We start from the raw sequence: 19,997 nt of genomic DNA on the forward strand, positions 1-19,997 counted from the left end.
AGAAAAAATGATTTTGGGGGGGGATTTTAGAGAGTAGAAACTATATTTGAATAGGCAGCTAATACAATCAGGCACAAATGTAAATGCATTGGTGTACCTGACAATAATCTTAAATGAGAGATGTGGACTGATCATATACTGTAATTATGAAGACACAACAGAGAATGAATTTCTTAAAGAAATGACTTTCCTGTAATGTATTAGGTGTTATGTCTAAGGTATATTGTGTGTGTGTGTGCCTATTGTGATACCAGATGCCTGTGTAAACAAGTTAACTTATTTTAATGTGTTGACTAACATACTAAAGCACAAGAAGACTTGTGGACTAACTAAGTGTAGTGTGTTACTTGATGTTACATCTTGTAACTTTATTGCGACTGTGTAATAAATATATTTAAAAATAAGCTTCAAAATAAATGGCATTAAAGTATATTTTAGGTTACAAATAAATACTTCTCAGTACATTCAAAAGAACACAGTTATTATAAAAAGACATATTATTACTCGACACATTATATAGTCTGTACGAAGCTTAACTGCATTTAATATAATTTAAAAAACAATGTTATTTATTTGTAAAGACATGTAATGGTGGAGATGGCATATATATATATATATATATATAATGAAGACAGACTTGACTGCCAGCTCACTTCACATTCACACACACACATGCACAGCTCCATTAGAGTCTATGGAGGTCCCCTGTTGGATAGGTAGACATCGGTCACACACACACACACACAGCTCCATTAGAGTCTATGGAGGTCCCCTGTTGGATAGGTAGACATCATTCAGGTCCCCTCTTGGCATGTTTTTAAAAAAATAAAAAAATTCTCATTTGAAGTTATATTGTGAATAAGGACCTTAAAAGAAAATTTTGTATGTCATTTTTGTTTCTTCAAAATGACTAGAAACACAGGTCCCCTCTTGGATAGTGTAGAGTGATAGTCCCCTCTTGGTAATATAGACGTGTATGTGTGTGTGTGTGTGTGTGTGTGTGTGTGTGTGTGTGTGTGTGTGTGTGTGTGTGTGTGTGTGTGTTTGTTTCTTCAGGAGAACACAAATGGAAGATGTTTAACTCAGCCGTTGCTCGTATAATGCATGTCAATGGGGTGTGTTTCTATGAGAGTAAAAAACACACAGACGTACGAATCCATATTAAACCCTGTGGCTCGTGCCGACACACTGATGTCTTAAGACACGAAACGATTGGTTTCTGTGAGAAACACAACTATATATATATATATAATATATTATATTTATTTATTTTTTAAATTAAGCCGTTTCTTTAGTCAAATGCACACACAATTATGCACAAAAATGTCCGTCTTTAGTGAGTAGTCATGTAAACACAGTCGGTTGTGTCCAACGCAAATGTAAAAAGTGCAATAGTACACATTCAGATATTATAAATCTAAACGTCACTGGTTTAGATTTCATATGAAAAGTCACGAAAGCTGTAGATTTCTTTATATTTAAACGATGCGATCCTATGTGTGTGTTGATCAGTGCTAACAGAAAATAAATGTCTAAATGAGATGTCTCTAGTCAGGAAATGGCAAGTGATGCTTGGCCATGTTTGATGCTTCTTCAGCAGTTTTATAAGCAAAGTTATTCCAAATTTCACACCTACTCCTCTATTTATTAATTCGTTTTAGATGTGTTGCGTGAGATTCAACTGCTGTATTCATTAAATATGGGCTTTAGCATATCTGGGCACATAATCAAAGATCTTTGTCTCCGTCTCGGCGTGTGTTTGATGCTGACGTCATATTCAGCGGTCGTTCGGCATCACCTCAGAGCACTGCGCGCTCAACAGAAGGGGCTGGCTTATGTTTTATTTTAGACTTGCTTCAAGGCATCTCTTCAACGACTATCCTCATAAGAGCAATCTTAAATGATTTATATAAAGTCTAAAATGAACCAAAAGAGTTGTGAGAGAATGAGGCGCGATCCACAGACAGTGAGATCCGCGTGTGTGTCTGCTCTTAAAGGGACAGCAGCCGATAAAGCTTCCTGTCAGTAAAGTTAAAGAACAAAGGGAACAGAGAAAAGGACTCGCTGCTCTCGACTAAATCACTTGTGTAGCTTTAATAAGGATTAACTATTTAATTTATAGTTTATGCAGTGCAGACTGTATATAACTTTGATAACTGTATTATATTTCTGTATATTTCCTAACTGTTCAGACAGGAAGGGCGGGAGTAAACATGACATTTATTATGGGTTTATGTTAGCATTGTTTTAAGTTTACTGAAATTAAAAACTGCTATATTTTTGAAGCCTAATAATGAATGTAAAAAATAAATAAATCAGTAGCAGTATTAATATCAGGAATACTGGCCTTCATTCATAAAAAGATGCCCTTTAAGCAAGTATTTAAAATATACTGTCTTTATGTTGTTTCTACATTAATTTGATTAACTGTGAAATTATTATATTAAAAAATATATTAAAAACGTACAAAAACATTTCTTTTTTAATTGCGATTAATCACAGAATAAATGTGTGTTTAATCTAGTTATAGTTTTTAATCGATTGACAGCTCTAGTTTTTAGTATTTTGTTAAACTCAACAACTTATCACAGTTATAGAAATGTAATATTTGGCTCAGGTTTTGTTTTTGGAAACAAAATAATTTTAATAATTTTAAAACACTAAATTATTTTAAAAAACACTAAATATTACATTACCAATTATTAATGTAAATCTGATGTGTGTGCAGTAATGCTTCTCCTTCACCAGCCTTTGTGAATGTTGAGATGTGTTTTACTGTCTGAATGATAACTTATCACAGATTTCCTCCTGCTGTCGATTCTAAATCTATTCTTTTGTGTGTGTTATATGTGTCAAACAGGGTTGTAAAAGGTAGTAAATGAAATTAGCCAAAATTAAGGGTATTAAAAAGTAATAAACGTCATTTGACGAGGTATTACATTTTCGAGCCCAATTTTTTAGATAATATTTTTTAATTTGTGTTAAGTGCAGGCCTTTTTTCTAAAATTTGCGTGGATTTATTTGTATGTTGAGAGTAGGACCTGAGCGATATCATTCGTTCGCGCGCGCTGGAACAAACTCTGTACCCGGCTGGCTTGCTGCCAAACGTGTACGCGAGCTCACTTCCATCCAGTAATTAAGACACGGGGAAGTGCTGCAATGCGAGCTGAGGTGCTGTGGTGTTCAGACCAAGCAACTATACACCACTCTTTCAATTCGAACGTGGCATTGGAGAGCAACATAGGCCCAATGCTGTTACAACAGTGTTTCCCACACACAGACAAATTTGTGGCAGTGCTCCACAGAATCAACACCAGTCGCCACATATTGCGTGTCGTTATTCATTAACTTTTCTTAACGCTATTTAAAACGTGCATCCGTTCTGATTATTTAACACTGAAATGACTGAGTCTGACACGAGTCTGTCGGCTCTGACAGCGTTGCATCGCGTACACCTGCGCAATATCAGCCCATGATTAACGAAAGTATATACTATGTTGTCAACTAGTGATATCATCACAAGAACTTATGCAACATAATATGCAACATCATTTAGACAATTGTTTTAGTCATATGTATAATAATAACTGACAGACACAGCCTCTCTGTGCAACATAGCTCAGCTTCACGGCTGTAGTAACCTTCGAGTGCTGCCGTATGTTAGAATCAAAAGAGTTTTTCAACGGCTCTGGTTCGAATATGATCAGTCCTTTTCACCGTCACCACCACCCGGGTGTTGTGCCACAAGACGCGAATGAGAACTCGCGTGCCTAGGGAGAGTATTTGCATCATCCGAAAGCGTGCAAATATTGAATTATTTTTCAAGTCTCACGCTGGATCAGACAAACTCACACAAAAGTATGTCAACATGTCCATCTTGATGAGTATCCTAGCAGACATAGTCTGAATATGGCTTAAGTGAACTTTATACAGTCGAGAAAGACGACGCATATCCGCCCATTAAAGGGCAGTAGCCTGTCAAGCTTCGCGCCTGAGACACGAATAGACTATTAACTTAAAGCTTTTACTTAAACACAAAAGGCACGTCCACTTTAATAAAAAAAGCCAGCTCAAGAGCAGAAACGCAATAAAGGGCATAACTGAAAAATAAAGCATGGGCTCAAAACTATCCCAAACAGTGGGCGCATTAGGCTCCAAATAAAAATTGAAATAATAAAGTGCCCAAATCCAATAAATAATCAAAAAATGTATAAACAGTACAGCATAGTGTGCATTGATTATTACTTTAACCATATTTACAGTAGGCTATCATTTTATGATGGACAGTGATGGAGATGCAGCATCGTAAACATGAATGTTTTTCTTGTATTTAGCCCTCAGGTATTCCTCACTAATCAGTCACACTCATACTCATGCCATTGGTTGTCAAATGAGACCATACACCTTAACAAATTTTTCAGTTAAATAAATGTTTGCTTAATATTTATTGAATATTTTGAGGATATCTTTTGGTTTATTAAATCTTTTAACATTTACTATTTGTGCAATAATTATGGTCTATTAATGACCACTTAAAATATTTGTATTATTTATTACAATCAGGGGCACTGCGGTGCGATCGAGAAGGGCACTTTTACTTTCAAAGAGGCAGGGCTCAGTTGCACTGGTATTAAACAATATTCTGAAGGTAGTAAAAGGTATTAAATTCAATTTAAGAAGTTCTGTATATACCCTGGTCAAAATCTGTGTAAATAATAGAAAGGTTGCTGATTAACACTTGCAGTTCAGTGTCGTGATGGTATTAAACAATATTCTGAAGGTAGTAAAAGGTATTAAAAAGTAGTAAATTTAACTTAACGTTTGCTGTATATAACCTGTTGTATGTTGTCACACTTGCCGGTTGTTTCGGGTCAGTTTGTGTAGCGCGCTGCCATCTGCCGAACAGCAGCATATACCGAAATGTGCAAAGTCATGGTATCGTACCGTTTGAGATGAAATGTATACCGCTGTACCCTGGCAGATACACTAGTTTAACCTGTTAAGCTGATTTCTAAATTTTGAAAAAATCCTAAGAAATGTATACTCAGACTAAAACAAATACAGTTTGTGAATCCTTTGCACTAAAAGCATAATTATGGTCTCATTTGAAAGCAGACACCTGGCAGTTTACTGTAAAGTCAAAATGATAATATTTTTTATAATAAAAAAAAGCTATAATAAGCTTCAAAGTTTTGTAAAGTTATTAGAAATTTATTTGTATGAAATATCTTTATGAAAATAAAATTGAAGTGGGCCTTGGAGAAATCTAGAAATGCACTACAGCTAAAGCCACAAGTCTGACCATGTTATATTTCAGATCTGAAGATGATCAGTCTAAAACTCTGAATTTTATTAAACGTTTTACAAGATCGTTTCATGTGATTTTATTTTGAGATATCTCTAAAATATCAACTGATGTTTATTGCCATGTCTTCTCAGCTTTCATTCGCTATTTTGCCTCTATTGTTTAGAGGTGCAAACTGCCCCATTCAGTTTGTCTCCCCAACACACATTCACACTTCTGCGGACTGGTTATGGCTCTAATTATTATTCTTTTGTCTGCATTATAATTACTAACGATTCTCTATTCAAACTGTTCTATTCAAACCTCATTTCTAAATCAAACCTCTCACTTTACCCTCACTGAGACTCTATTGAATGCATTTCGTCCAAATAAGCATTTCAGTAGTTTTACATTTAGAAAATGTTCATAAAAATAAAGTATTTACTCAGTGGCAGGTGCATCTAGGGCAAGCTAGCATGTTAGCTTAGCACACCAGCAAAACAACAATTTATACGATTAAAATCATGTTTTATTCAAAACTTGCTTCATATCACTTTATAATTTATAAGTCGAGTGTTTTATATAACAATATGTGATCTCATGTAGCTTCGGGTCAAAAAATCTGACAGAAAATATACAATGCTAAAAGCTATGTGGAATAGCATTGCATTATAAATATCATCTATTATGAAACCACCCAACATGGCATAAAGAACACAGACCAACCATATATTGCCGCGATTGTGTGTTTATTGTCTTAAAACGTGTCTATCTGCATAAAATAGTGATCTAACGATTGCTAGAAAGCTGTTTTGGTCATGTCAGATACTTCCTGAATGTCACATGGTGTGTCTGTTCTTCATGTGTTCCACATTGGGTGAATTTTCAGTAGTACAGCTTTCCAGCGCCCTCCGGCTGCCAGAATGAATTGAAAACACAGCATATCACAGCCTACTGCTCTCATAATCACACATCCGTGGATTTTGGATAAAGATTGAATAAATAATACTTCTCTGTATAGAAATTTGACTCAAACGTGTGAGAATCTATCAATATTTCTCCACATCTGCACACATTTGAAGTAAAAGCCCTGAGGGAAGTTGTTTTGTCGAGTGTCTTCATGACGACCAGAGAAGAGTTTTTTATGAATGGGAGCAAATGACGCGCATATTACAATCAAAAGGTAGCGACGCCCAAGATCATATTCATAACTCCTGGCACATATTAACACATTACGGTCATTATAAGACTTTGAGAATAAAACGGAGGTAAAAAAATTAAACTTTAGTCTTAGATCTTTTTAATGATGTATAGTTTGTCAAGGTAATTACTTACATCTGATAGTAATTTTGAGCTAATTTAAGCAAAGAGAGTTTCAGCACGTCCTCGTCCTCGTGACGCTTATCAGGTTAATGTATTTTTCCTGGGATTTTTAGTTGTTGTGCACTTAAAAACACAACAAGATTCATTCAGTGTTTCCCGTTAAAGGATTTTTTTTCCTCGGGAGAAATCGCGTGGACATGCGGATGCTCGTATGGTCGTGGCTCGCACCGTGTTAGAGGAAATACGAGACGAGCCGAGCACGTTAGGAGCACCTCCCGACCTTACGATCATTTTTAAACATGTTTAAAAAGTTCTGGGAGTCGGCCTGATTTTTACCAGCATGTGGCTGTCCCCTATTGCCAAATCATGCACAAGCACGTCACTTGGGCTCAATCTATGAGTATTATTAGCTCAGTGGCTGCAAACATACAGCGTTCACACACACACACACACACACACACACACACACACTCTCTCTCTCACGTGCACCCTTCTCTCTCTCTCTGGTTGTTTCGGTTGAAAGGAATGGCTACTACTGTTCTCTGCTTTTCAACAAATCATTTGCTCACATTTTCTTTATTTTTTATATCTGAAGCTATAGCAGCAACATTGAGAGCTCCGGTGTCTGTGTTTAACACGCAAGCTCGTGTGATCGCGGCCGGCTCGCGGTGCAAACCGTCGTGCCATGTACCAGCTGATTTGATGCGATGATCAAATTAAATGACTCGTAGCGTCTGCAATCACGATCTCCCGAGTGTCCGAATTCGCACTGTGTACGCCCGCCTTAAAGGGATAGTTGACCCAAAAATGAGCCTATGATGTTTATCTGCTAATCCCCAGGGTGTCTGAGGTGTGTGTGTGTGTGTGTTTGTTTCTTCAGGAGAACACAAATGGAAGATGTTTAACTCAGCCGTTGCTCGTATAATGCATGTCAATGGGGTGTGTTTCTATGAGAGTAAAAAACACACAGACGTACGAATCCATATTAAACCCTGAGGCTCGTGCCGACACATTGATGTCTTAAGACACGAAACGATTGGTTTCTGTGAGAAACACAACTATATATATATATATATATATATATAATATATTATATTTATTTATTTTTTAAATTAAGCCGTTTCTTTAGTCAAATGCACACACAATTATGCACAAAAATGTCCGTCTTTAGTGAGTAGTCATGTAAACACAGTCGGTTGTGTCCAACGCAAATGTAAAAAGTGCAATAGTACACATTCAGATATTATAAATCTAAACGTCACTGGTTTAGATTTCATATGAAAAGTCACGAAAGCTGTAGATATCTTTATATTTAAACGATACGATCCTATGTGTGTGTTGATCAGTGCTAACAGAAAATAAATGTCTAAATGAGATGTCTCTAGTCAGGAAATGGCAAGTGATGCTTGGCCATGTTTGATGCTTCTTCAGCAGTTTTATAAGCAAAGTTATTCCAAATTTCACACCTACTCCTCTATTTATTAATTCGTTTTAGATGTGTTGCGTGAGATTCAACTGCTGTATTCATTAAATATGGGCTTCAGCATATCTGGGCACATAATCAAAGATCTTTGGTCTCCGTCTCGGCGTGTGTTTGATGCTGACGTCATATTCAGCGGTCGTTCGCCATCACCTCAGAGCACTGCGCGCTCAACAGAACGGGCTAGCTTACGTTTTACGTTTGCTTCAAGGCATATCTTCAACGACTGTCCCCATAAGAGCAATCTTAAATGATTTATATAAAGTCTAAAATGAACCAAAAGAGTTGTGAGAGAATGAGGCGCGATCCACAGACAGTGAGATCCGCGTGTGTGTCTGCTCTTAAAGGGACAGCAGCCAATAAAGCTTCCTGTCAGTAAAGTTAAAGAACAAAGGGAACAGAGAAAAGGGCTCGCTGCTCTTGACTAAATCACTTGTGTAGCTTTAATAAGGATTAACTCTTTAATTTATAGTTTATGCAGCGCAGACTGCAGATAACTTTGATAACTGTATTATATTTCTGTATATTTCCTAACTGTTCAGACAGGAAGGGCAGGAGTAAACATGACATTTATTATGGGTTTATGTTAGCATTGTTTTAAGTTTACTGAAATTAAAAACTGCTATATTTTTGAAGCCTAACAATAAATGTTAAAAATAAAATAAGTCAGTAGCTGTATTAATATCAGTAATACTGGCCTTTATTCATAAAAAGATGCCATTTAAACAAGTATTTAAAATATACTGTCTTTATGTTGTTTCTACATTAATTTGATTAACTGTGAAATTATTATATTAAAAAATATATTAAAAACGTACAAAAACATTTCTTTTTTTATTGCGATTAATCACAGAATAAATGTGTGTTTAATCTAGTTATAGTTTTTAATCGATTGACGGCACTAGTTTTTAGTATTTTGTTAAATTCAACAACTTATCACAGTTATAGAAATGTAATATTTGGCTCAGGTTTTGTTTTTGGAAACAAAATAATTTTAATAATTTTAAAACACTAAATTATTTTAAAAAACACTAAATATTACATTACCAATTATTAATGTAAATCTGATGTGTGTGCAGTAATGCTTCTCCTTCACCAGCCTTTGTGAATGTTGAGATGTGTTTTACTGTCTGAATGATAACTTATCACAGATTTCCTCCTGCTGTCGATTCTAAATCTATTCTTTTGTGTGTGTTATATGTGTCAAACAGGGTGTCCGCGGGGTTGTAAAAGGTAGTAAATGAAATTAGCCAAAATTAAGGGCATTAAAGAGTATTAAAAAGTAATAAACGTCATTTGACGAGGTATTACATTTTCGAGCCCAATTTTTTGGACCTGAGCGATATCATTCGTTCGCGCGCGCTGGAACAAACTCTGTACCCGGCTGGCTTGCTGCCAAACGTGTACGCGAGCTCACTTCCATCCAGTAATTAAGACACGGGGAAGTGCTGCAATGCGAGCTGAGGTGCTGTGGTGTTCAGACCAAGCAACTATACACCACACTTTCAATTCGAACGTGGCATTGGAGAGCAACATAGGCCCAATGCTGTTACAACAGTGTTTCCCACACACAGACAAATTTGTGGCAGTGCTCCACAGAATCAACACCAGCCGCCACATATTGCGTGTCGTTATTCATTAACTTTTCTTAACGCTATTTAAAACGTGCATCCGTTCTGATTATTTAACACTGAAATGACTGAGTCTGACACGAGTCTGTCGGCTCTGACAGCGTTGCATCGCGTACACCTGCGCAATATCAGCCCATGATTAACGAAAGTATATACTATGTTGTCAACTAGTGATATCATCACAAGAACTTATGCAACATAATATGCAACATCATTTAGACAATTGTTTTAGTCATATGTATAATAATAACTGACAGACACAGCCTCTCTGTGCAACATAGCTCAGCTTCACGGCTGTAGTAACCTTCGAGTGCTGCCGTATGTTAGAATCAAAAGAGTTTTTCAACGGCTCTGGTTCGAATATGATCAGTCCTTTTCACCGTCACCACCACCCGGGTGTTGTGCCACAAGACGCGAATGAGAACTCGCGTGCCTAGGGAGAGTATTTGCATCATCCGAAAGCGTGCAAATATTGAATTATTTTTCAAGTCTCACGCTGGATCGGACAAACTCACACAAAAGTATGTCAGCATGTCCATCTTGATGAGTATCCTAGCAGACATAGTCTGAATATGGCTTAAGTGAACTTTATACAGTCGAGAAAGACGACGCATATCCGCCCATTAAAGGGCAGTAGCCTGTCAAGCTTCGCGCCTGAGACACGAATAGACTATTAACTTAAAGCTTTTACTTAAACACAAAAGGCACGTCCACTTTAATAAAAAAAGCCAGCTCAAGAGCAGAAACGCAATAAAGGGCATAACTGAAAAATAAAGCATGGGCTCAAAACTATCCCAAACAGTGGGCGCATTAGGCTCCAAATAAAAATTGAAATAATAAAGTGCCCAAATCCAATAAATAATCAAAAAATGTATAAACAGTACAGCATAGTGTGCATTGATTATTACTTTAACCATATTTACAGTAGGCTATCATTTTATGATGGACAGTGATGGAGATGCAGCATCGTAAACATGAATGTTTTTCTTGTATTTAGCCCTCAGGTATTCCTCACTAATCAGTCACACTCATACTCATGCCATTGGTAGTCAAATGAGACCATACACCTTAACAAATTTTTCAGTTAAATAAATGTTTGCTTAATATTTATTGAATATTTTGAGGATATCTTTTGGTTTATTAAATCTTTTAACATTTATTATTTGTGCAATAATTATGATCTATTAATGACCACTTAAAATATTTGTATTATTTATTACAATCAGTGTAATAATTAAGGTTAAAATTGAGAATTCCAATGCAAAGAGGCAACTAAGAAAAATAAATAAAAATAATAAACATTCCCCCACAGGTGGAAATCCCGTTCGTGGGGCACTGCGGTGCGATCGAGAAGGGCACTTTAACTTTCAAAGAGGCAGGGCTCAGTTGCGCTGGTATTAAACAATATTCTGAAGGTAGTAAAAGGTATTAAAAAGTAGTAAATTTAACTTAACGTTTGCTGTATATAACCTGTTGTATGTTGTCACACTTGCCGGTTGTTTCGGGTCAGTTTGTGTAGCGCGCTGCCATCTGCCGAACAGCAGCATATACCGAAATGTGCAAAGTCATGGTATCGTACCGTTTGAGATGAAATGTATACCGCTGTACCCCAAGGTTATTTTCGTAAACGAAAACTGAAACTAAGACTAAAACTATTGGTCAAAAAACATTTTCGTAAACTGAAATAAAATTTAAAAATCTGAATAAATAAAAAACTAAAACTAAACGAAACTAACTACTCTTACTAAAAAACTAACTGAAATAAAATAATAATTAGCAAAAATAAATATTCGTTTTCGTTGTTAATAAGCTCTCTTTAATGTGGTGGAAAATCTGACTGTGGCGGTTGAGGGAGTGTCTATTGCGCTACTGCGCGTGAAGTGATCTGAGGAGGAGATGAACCGCTGTCCTGTGACGGACGCGTGCAGACAGGCAACACATCGCTAGTCTTAAACGGCAGTTCACAAAGAATCAATGCGTCCGTGGCAGTGAAAGGGGAAATAACACAAGGTAATGAGATGCACGTTGAACTTCTTTTAAGCTCACTGTTTTAGAATGCCGTTTCTTACGCGACGAGAGACGCAGGCGCAAAAGTCAGCAACTATATTAGCAAATAACGTTACTAGCCTACTGTGCGTTTGAGATTTCATGTTTGCATAATATTGACAGGCTCAAAGGTGTTATCATAATCATTTACTAACGTTACTAATAATATTATTATCTGTGTGGAGACATTTCCCCACAAAGTAGGGAATACCAGGACACACACACACACACACACACACACAGGTTTGTTTCACTATATAAGTGAGGACATTGCATGGACTTCCATTGATTTTATATCAGGTTAATGATATTTTATATCCCCTAACCCAACCCCTATCCCTAAACCTACCCATCCCAAGAACGTGCAAAACAATAGATTTAAATAAAGACATGTTTTGGCCGATTTATAAGCCTTTTTAACTAGTGAGGACCAGTCAAATGTCCTTACTAGTCAGTTATCATAATATTTTACTAGATAAGTGAGGACATTGGTCCCCTTTACAATTATAGCACAACAAACACACACGCACACACACATGTCTGGTGCACTATCTTTGTGGGGACTTGCCATATAGACGTAATGGTTTTTATACCATACAAACCATATATTCTATCCCCCTACACTGCCCCTGCCCCTAAACCTACCCATCACAGGAAACATTCTGCATTTTTACATTTTCAAAAGAACTCATTATGTATGATTTATAAGCTTTTGTACCCATGGGGACCTCAATTTAGGTCCCCACGGTGACACGAGTCCCCATGAGTCTGTGTGCATTCAGGTTGAAGTCCTCACCAGGCTAGAAAAACATGTACACACACACACACAGAGCAAAACAGTGTGTAGACACTGCTAGCCTACATTGTACTACTGAAGAAATTAAAATAAGCTTTTAATTGTTTAACAATATTTCATCTGTTATGAGTGAGTTTGTCTGGAATTTATAATTTTTACTTTTATATTTTACGTTGCATCTATTTTGTTCTTTAAGATAGATCCTGTATAGGTCATAGTTTGACTCAAGCTTTTTTGCTCAAAGGTGAAGACCCAACTTTATGCATGTTTTGTAAGACCGTCCTGGGTTTAAACAATAATGCTCGTTTATCAAGTTATTTCACTTAAGGATGTTTAGTAAGATTAAACTCTAATCTGTTAATTAAACTTTGCTGAAATTAAAAACCTTCATTTGGTCTCTACACTTCATTATGGTAACTCTGCTAAACTATAATTACTAAAACTAAAACTGAAACTAAATAAATAAAAACTAAATAGAAATGTATTTGCAAAATAAAAACTAAACTAAAACTAGCAAAACCATTTGTAAAACTAACTAAAACTAAACTGAAATTTGTAGCAAAATTGAAAACGATAATAAAATAAAAACTAATTTAAAAAAGCAAAACTATAATAACCTTGCTGTACCCTGGCAGATGCACTAGTTTAAGGGAAAATCATTATCAAATACTGTTGCTCTCCCTACTCCCCCAACTAGATGAAATGTTCAGGTGCAGGATTTTTGATTTACTTTGCTTTACCCCCTGCTAATGTATCATCTGCACACTCACATCACTGCTGTTGGCCTCTTGTGTTTTCTGGAGAGCCATGAGCGGGCTAAACCTGGCTGAAATCAGCCTTGGACCGCTATAGCAGCGCCTCATGGTTTAACACGAGGGAAGGTGCAAGCCATCATCCGCTGCTCTAGAGTTTAGCGGCCTCTCATGACACAAGTGAAAACACAAGCTGTCCAAAAGGGTCAACATCTGTCCACTCTTCCTTCCTCGCTTTAGCAGCACGTAAATATTGGTGTGTTAAAGTCAAGGCCAACCCCAATATTATGTGTGCTGCTTCAGTGAGGCAGGAGCGAGCCTCCTTTCACTTCCTTCACCTTTCACATTATTCACTTTGAGGAGTGCTGGGCCATCGTTTGTGCTGCTGTCATCCTGGGCCAAAACAATCTCAAGTGTTTTTTGTGTTTTTTTTGCACTGTTAAAGGCTCAATATTAAGGATTTTTGTTATTAAATATCCAAAAACCACTAGTGCAGTGTGATGTTTCATGCAGTTGTGTACTTGCGTTATCCCAAAGTTTCCCAAGGATTTGCAGATCCTCATTTTAAACAACGGCTCGCCCCTTGTCCTTGTCGCCTATCAATGATGTAATATCTGAGCTATCCTCGGTGTTCACTTGTAGAAACTGACAACATATGTGGACATGTGCAGTTATACAGCATCCAGAACGCCACATGTTTACAGCCTGTTCTGTTTTGTATGTTATATTTGTCAAAATCTGTGTAAATAATAGAAAGGTCGCTGATTAACACTTGCAATTCAGTATCGTGATGGTTTTAAAAAAATTCTGAAGGTAGTAAAAAAGGTATTAAAAAGTAGTAAATTTAACTTAAGGATTGCTGTATATACCCTGTCGTGTCATTGTCAGGGCGAGGTGGAGCAGATCGCCATGATGAAGCCCAAAGGACAGACGGAGCATGATGAAGGCATGCTGGAGTACCTGGAGGACATCATCGGCTCGTGCCGTCTCAAAGAGCCCATCAACGTCTTGTGCCGTCGGGTGGAGTTGCTGAACGAGCAGCGAGGAGAGAAGGTACGAGGACCATCTGATCATCAGCTGCAGAAACATTGGTCTGCGGGGGTCGTTTTCCCCAAACCTACTTTTCTACGTCAAGCATTTTAAACCTACTTATCAGGGCTCAACAGTGTGAGCATTTCACTCGCATAAAAATAGATGTGCCAACTGCACGATGTATTTGAGCACGTGTGCGGGAAAAAAAAATTTCGTTTTCGCAAGTCTTCAATACTAAGAACACATTTTATCTCCCTCGTCTGAATTTGAATGAGCTCGTGCAATATTAAAGCACAGACATTTCACAATAAGAGACCTGGTGTGGTTTAGGCTTGTGTATTAAATAAGTCATGCCGGGTGTCAAATTTCAGCCTTGGTATTTATTTGGTTACTCAAACTGTATTCAATTTAATTTCTATTTAATTTTAAGTAAACTATTGTAGCTTTTGTATCTGTGATACTAAAATAACACTAGCATGGACACATCTGTTGGTGTGTTTTATAAATGCAGAAATAGTTACGTCAAGGCCTACTTTGCTAAATTACTTTATGGAGAATATGATGGTTCCTCTGAATGAACAGAAAAACAAATCACCTCAAGCAATTCCTTTTGATACTACCTTTTGTCCCTATCTTTTTTTAAGCTGTATATCAGCCCATGTAAGCAGATGTAAAGGTGTGTGTGTGTGTGTGTGTGCGCAGCTGAATCGAGTGAAGCTGGTGGAGAAGGAGAAGAGCGCTCTGGAGGGAGAGAAGAATAAAGCTGTGGAGTTCTTGACCTTAGAGAATGACATCTTTAAGAAGAGGAACCTCCTCTGTCAGTTCTATGTGTAAGAGACATTCACACCCCTCAAGACCACAAACACACACAACTCCAGCTTTGACACAAACGCTCGGCTTAAACGCTTTACAAGATCGTTTCATGTGATTTTATTTTGAGATATCGCTGAAATATCAACTGATGTTTATTGCCATGTCTTCTCAGCTTTCATTCAATCTATTGCCTCTATTGTTTAGAGGTGCAAACTGCCCCATTCAGTTTGTCTCCCCAACACACATTCACACTTCTGCGGACTGGTTATGGCTCTAATTATTATTCTTTTGTCTGCATTATAATTACTAACGATTCTCTATTCAAACTGTTCTATTCAAACCTCATTTCTAAATCAAACCTCTCACTTTACCCTCACTGAGACTCTATTGAATGCATTTCGTCCAAATAAGCATTTCAGTAGTTTTACATTTAGAAAATGTTCATAAAAATAAAGTATTTACTCAGAGGCAGGTGCATCTAGGGCAAGCTAGCATGTTAGCTTAGCACACCAGCAAAACAACAATTTATACGATTAAAATCATGTTTTATTCAAAACTTGCTTCATATCACTTTATAATTTATATGTAGTGTTTTATATAACAATATGTGATCTCATGTAGCTTCGGGTCAAAAAATCTGACAGAAAATATACAATGCTAAAAGCTATGTGGAATAGCATTGCATTATAAATATCATCTATTATGAAACCACCCAACATGGCATAAAGAACACAGACCAACCATATATTGCCGCGATTGTGTGTTTATTGTCTTAAAACGTGTCTATCTGCATAAAATAGTGATCTAACGATTGCTAGAAAGCTGTTTTGGAAATGTCAGATACTTCCTGAATGTCACATGGTGTGTCTGTTCTTCATGTGTTCCACATTGGGTGAATTTTCAGTAGTACAGCTTTCCAGCGCCCTCCGGCTGCCAGAATGAATTGAAAACACAGCATATCACAGCCTACTGCTCTCATAATCACACATCCGTGGATTTTGGATAAAGATTGAATAAATAATACTTCTCTGTATAGAAATTTGACTCAAACATGTGAGAATCTATCAATATTTCTCCACATCTGCACACATTTGAAGTAAAAGCCCTGAGGGAAGTTGTTTTGTCGAGTGTCTTCATGACGACCAGAGAAGAGTTTTTTATGAATGGGAGCAAATGACGCGCATATTACAATCAAAAGGTAGCGACGCCCAAGATCATATTCATAACTCCTGGCACATATTAACACATTACGGTCATTATAAGACTTTGAGAATAAAACGGAGGTAAAAAAAAATTAAACTTTAGTCTTAGATCTTGTGTGTTGTGACAGGCCTAGTCTCATCCACTAATAACTGTGGAGGAGAACTTCTCACTATAAATGTCTACCTAATTTCAAACACGTTCGTATGCACACGCATTTGTTCGTAACCTCGTTCTGATGTTAGTGAAATCAAAGTATTCCAAGATTCACCCCCTCTAGTCTCAGGAAATCCTTCACACTGTGAGCAGATTGTGAAATAGCACCTAATAATGGTATTGTGGCGGTGTTCCTTCATACTGGGTTTCCTGCAGAAGGGACTTAGATCTGGACGTTTGTGTTTTTCGACAGGCACGACCTACAGAAGCGTGCGTCAGCGAAAGAAGTTGAGAAACAGCAGATTCAGGAGGACACAAAGGAACTAAGTGACAAGAGCAGCCAGTTGACCCAGGAAATGAAGACCAAGAATGAGGAGCTGAAGGGTGTGGAGAAGTGAGAAACGTTTCCATCCCCCTAAAAACTATTGATGATGAATCTTTACTCCATGTAATGATCGGCCTATTTGCCGCTCACAATGGCTTGTGTTGTTTCTCCTTTAAAGAAAATTGACCAAGCTGACCAAGTACATAGAGAGTCAGAAGGAGAAATTTACCCAGCTGGACCTGCAGGATGTGGAGGTGCGCGAGAAGCTCAAGCACACCAAGAGCAAAACCAAGAAACTGCAGAAACAGCTTCAGAAAGACAAGGAGAAGGTGAGAGAAGTGATATGTGGTTCTGATATGGCTTGGTCCTTTTGAATACGCTTGTCCTCGGGGGCATTCATGAGCGTTTGCTGCGTTGTATCCAGCTGGAGGAGGTGAGGAGCGTTCCTGCGAGCAGTGAGAAGATCATCGCAGAGGCGTCCCATCAGAAGGAGACGCTGGAGAAGAAGAAGCTGGTGGAGGAGCAGAAGCTGGCTCAGGTGATGGAGAGCCTGAAGGAGGAGACCAGCGGCCTGCAGGAAGATAAAGAGGTACAACATCATGCACCCGTTCACAAACACCCATTACATCTGTGTAATGTTTACTTTGTGTCCTGTGTAAACAGCCTCAAACAGTTGTGGACAATATTAAGAGGATTACATTTTAGACACAATATTGCCTGTTATTGCTCCATTTGACCAATGAATATGGTTCTGAACAAAGATCACAGGACGTTTCATTAGTGGATAAATTAATCGATTGAATGAAACCCTCAATGAGTCAGTCAAATGCTTTGTTCCTGAATTAATCAGCCGTGTGAATCGGTTGAAACGGTTCAACGGTATGACAAGAAAGTTGCAAGAAAAGGTATGTGAACCCCTTACAGAATCTGTGAAGTCATTTTAAAGGTCCCGTTCTTCGCAATCCCATCTTTCAAACTTTAGTTAGTGTGTAATGTTGCTGTTAGAGCATTAATAATACCTGTAAAATTATAAAGCTCAAAGCTCAATGCCAAGCGAGATATTTTATTTAACAGAAGTTCCCTTTCAAAGCCGACAGCGAACGGCCGGTTTGGACTACACCGCTGCACTTCCTGCTGTGATGACGTCACTAGAACCGTTTGTTGACTAAAGCTCCGCCCACAAGAACACGCAAAATAGGGGGTGTGGTCTCGCTGCTCTCCCGCGTGGAGAAGAGCGCGCATTCAGCGCTAGCATCACCCCGTTATGGTAAGAGGCGGGACCTTTCCGGGCAAAGTGCGCTAAGCTCCTGTCCAATCACAACACTGGAAGCGCTGGCCCAATCAGAACTCGTTACGTGTTTCTAAAGGAGGGACATAGAACAAGGAAATCATCAGGCCGTTTTTAGGACAGAGGAAACAGCGCTGTACAGATAAGGCAATTGTGTGAAAAATACTGTGTTTTTTACACGCCAAACATGAGCTCATGTTATATTGCACACTGTAAACACAATCAAAGCTTCGAAAACACGCGAAGAACGGGGCCTTTAATTAAATACGAGTGATCATACAAAATGCATGTTATTTTTTTATTTAGTGATGTCTTGAATAAAATACAAACCTGATTCCAAAAAAGTTGGGACACTGCACAAATTCTGAATAAAATAGGAATGCAGTAATTTACAAATCTCATAAACTTCTATTTTATTCACAATAGGATATAGATAACATATCAAATGTTGAAAGTGAGACGTTGTGAAATGTCATGCCAAATATTGGCTCATTTTGGATTTCATGAGAGCTTCACATTCCAATAAAGTTGGGACAGGTGGCAATAAGAGGCCGGGAAAGTTAAATGTACATATAAGGAACAGCCGGAGGATCAATGTGCAACTTATTAGGTCAATTGGCAACATGGTTGGGTATAAAAAGAGCCTCTCAGAGTGGCAGTGTCTCTCAGAAGCCAAGATGGGCAGAGGATCACCAATTCCCCCAATGCTGCGGCGGACAATAGGGGAGCAATATCAGAAAGGAGTTTCTCAGAGAAACATTGCAAAGAGTTTGAAGTTATCATCATCTACAGTGCATAATATCATCCAGAGATTCAGAGACTCTGGACCGATCTCTGTGTGTAAGGGTCAAGGCCTGAAAAACAAACTGGAGGCCCGTGATCTTCAGCCCTTAGACGGCACTGCATCACACACAGGAATGCTACTTTAATGGACATCACAACATGGGCTCAGGAATACTTCCAGAAAACATTGGTGAACACAATCCACCGTGACATTCGCCGTCACCGGCTAAAACTCTATAGGTCAAAAAAGCCACATCTAAACGTGATCCAGAAGCGCAGGCGTTTTCTTTGGGCCAAGGATCATTTAAAATGGACTGTGGCAAAGTGGAAAACTGTTCTGGACAAGGACAACCCAAGTAGTTCTCAGCGCTCAGTTCAGGAGCTGCATCTCTGATGGTCTGGGGTTCATGAGTGTGTGTGGCAAGGGCAGCTTACACATCTGGAAAGGCACCGGAGTCAGTACCGTTTGGGCATCCGGGTTGCCAGATCTGCTCTAGTTACGACATCTGCAGATCTACAAACGTTCCTGCTGATCCAACAGCCGATCTGGCAACCTCGAGTCAGGGGGAGGAGGAGGGGGATACACTGCTCTACATTCATTTGAAAGTGATTGCAGTACCAGTTTTGGCCACAATCTTACACACACTTCCTTTAAAGCATTTGTTCAACCCAAAAAATAGTTTATGCATCTAACGGCCATTTTAACTGATGATGATGATTAAAAAAAAAAGTTTAATGCCGTATATCGTGTCAATATTATCGATATTTGTCAACTGTTTGCCAGTGTTGTGACAGCTCTCACTCTTTGCCCCTTGTGTGTGTGTTTGTTCCTGCAGAAGAAGGAGCAGGAGCTGCTGGAGTTGAGTAAGGCGGTGAATGAGACGCGCTCGCGGATGGAGGTGGCTCAGTCCGAGCTGGACATCTACCTGAGTCAGCACAACACCGCCGTGAGCCAACTCAACCAGGCCAAGAGCGCCCTGCAGGAGGCGACACACACACTGCGAGAGAGGAGGGCCGCCATCAAAGACCTGCATGCCAAAATACCCCAGAGCGAGGAGCAGCTCAAGAAGGTGAAGATGGCTGAGTGG

General features: G+C 38.4%; 1 protein-coding gene across 2 annotated transcripts in view; it reads left to right on the top strand.

The window, feature by feature from the left end:
• smc4 (structural maintenance of chromosomes 4) overlaps positions 1-19,997 on the top strand; it is a 76,231-nt gene that overhangs the window by 30,536 nt on the left and 25,698 nt on the right. For both annotated transcript variants that reach the window (XM_067449932.1, XM_067449933.1), the window contains exons 6-11: positions 14,201-14,365; positions 15,047-15,174; positions 16,767-16,907; positions 17,017-17,167; positions 17,263-17,427; positions 19,746-19,979. In XM_067449932.1, the coding sequence (XP_067306033.1) occupies positions 14,201-14,365; positions 15,047-15,174; positions 16,767-16,907; positions 17,017-17,167; positions 17,263-17,427; positions 19,746-19,979 (984 nt within the window). The remainder of the gene's footprint in view (positions 1-14,200; positions 14,366-15,046; positions 15,175-16,766; positions 16,908-17,016; positions 17,168-17,262; positions 17,428-19,745; positions 19,980-19,997) is intronic.

This window comes from Pseudorasbora parva, chromosome 8 (genome assembly GCF_024679245.1).
Source record: "Pseudorasbora parva isolate DD20220531a chromosome 8, ASM2467924v1, whole genome shotgun sequence".
Classification (NCBI taxonomy): Eukaryota; Metazoa; Chordata; class Actinopteri; order Cypriniformes; family Gobionidae; genus Pseudorasbora; species Pseudorasbora parva.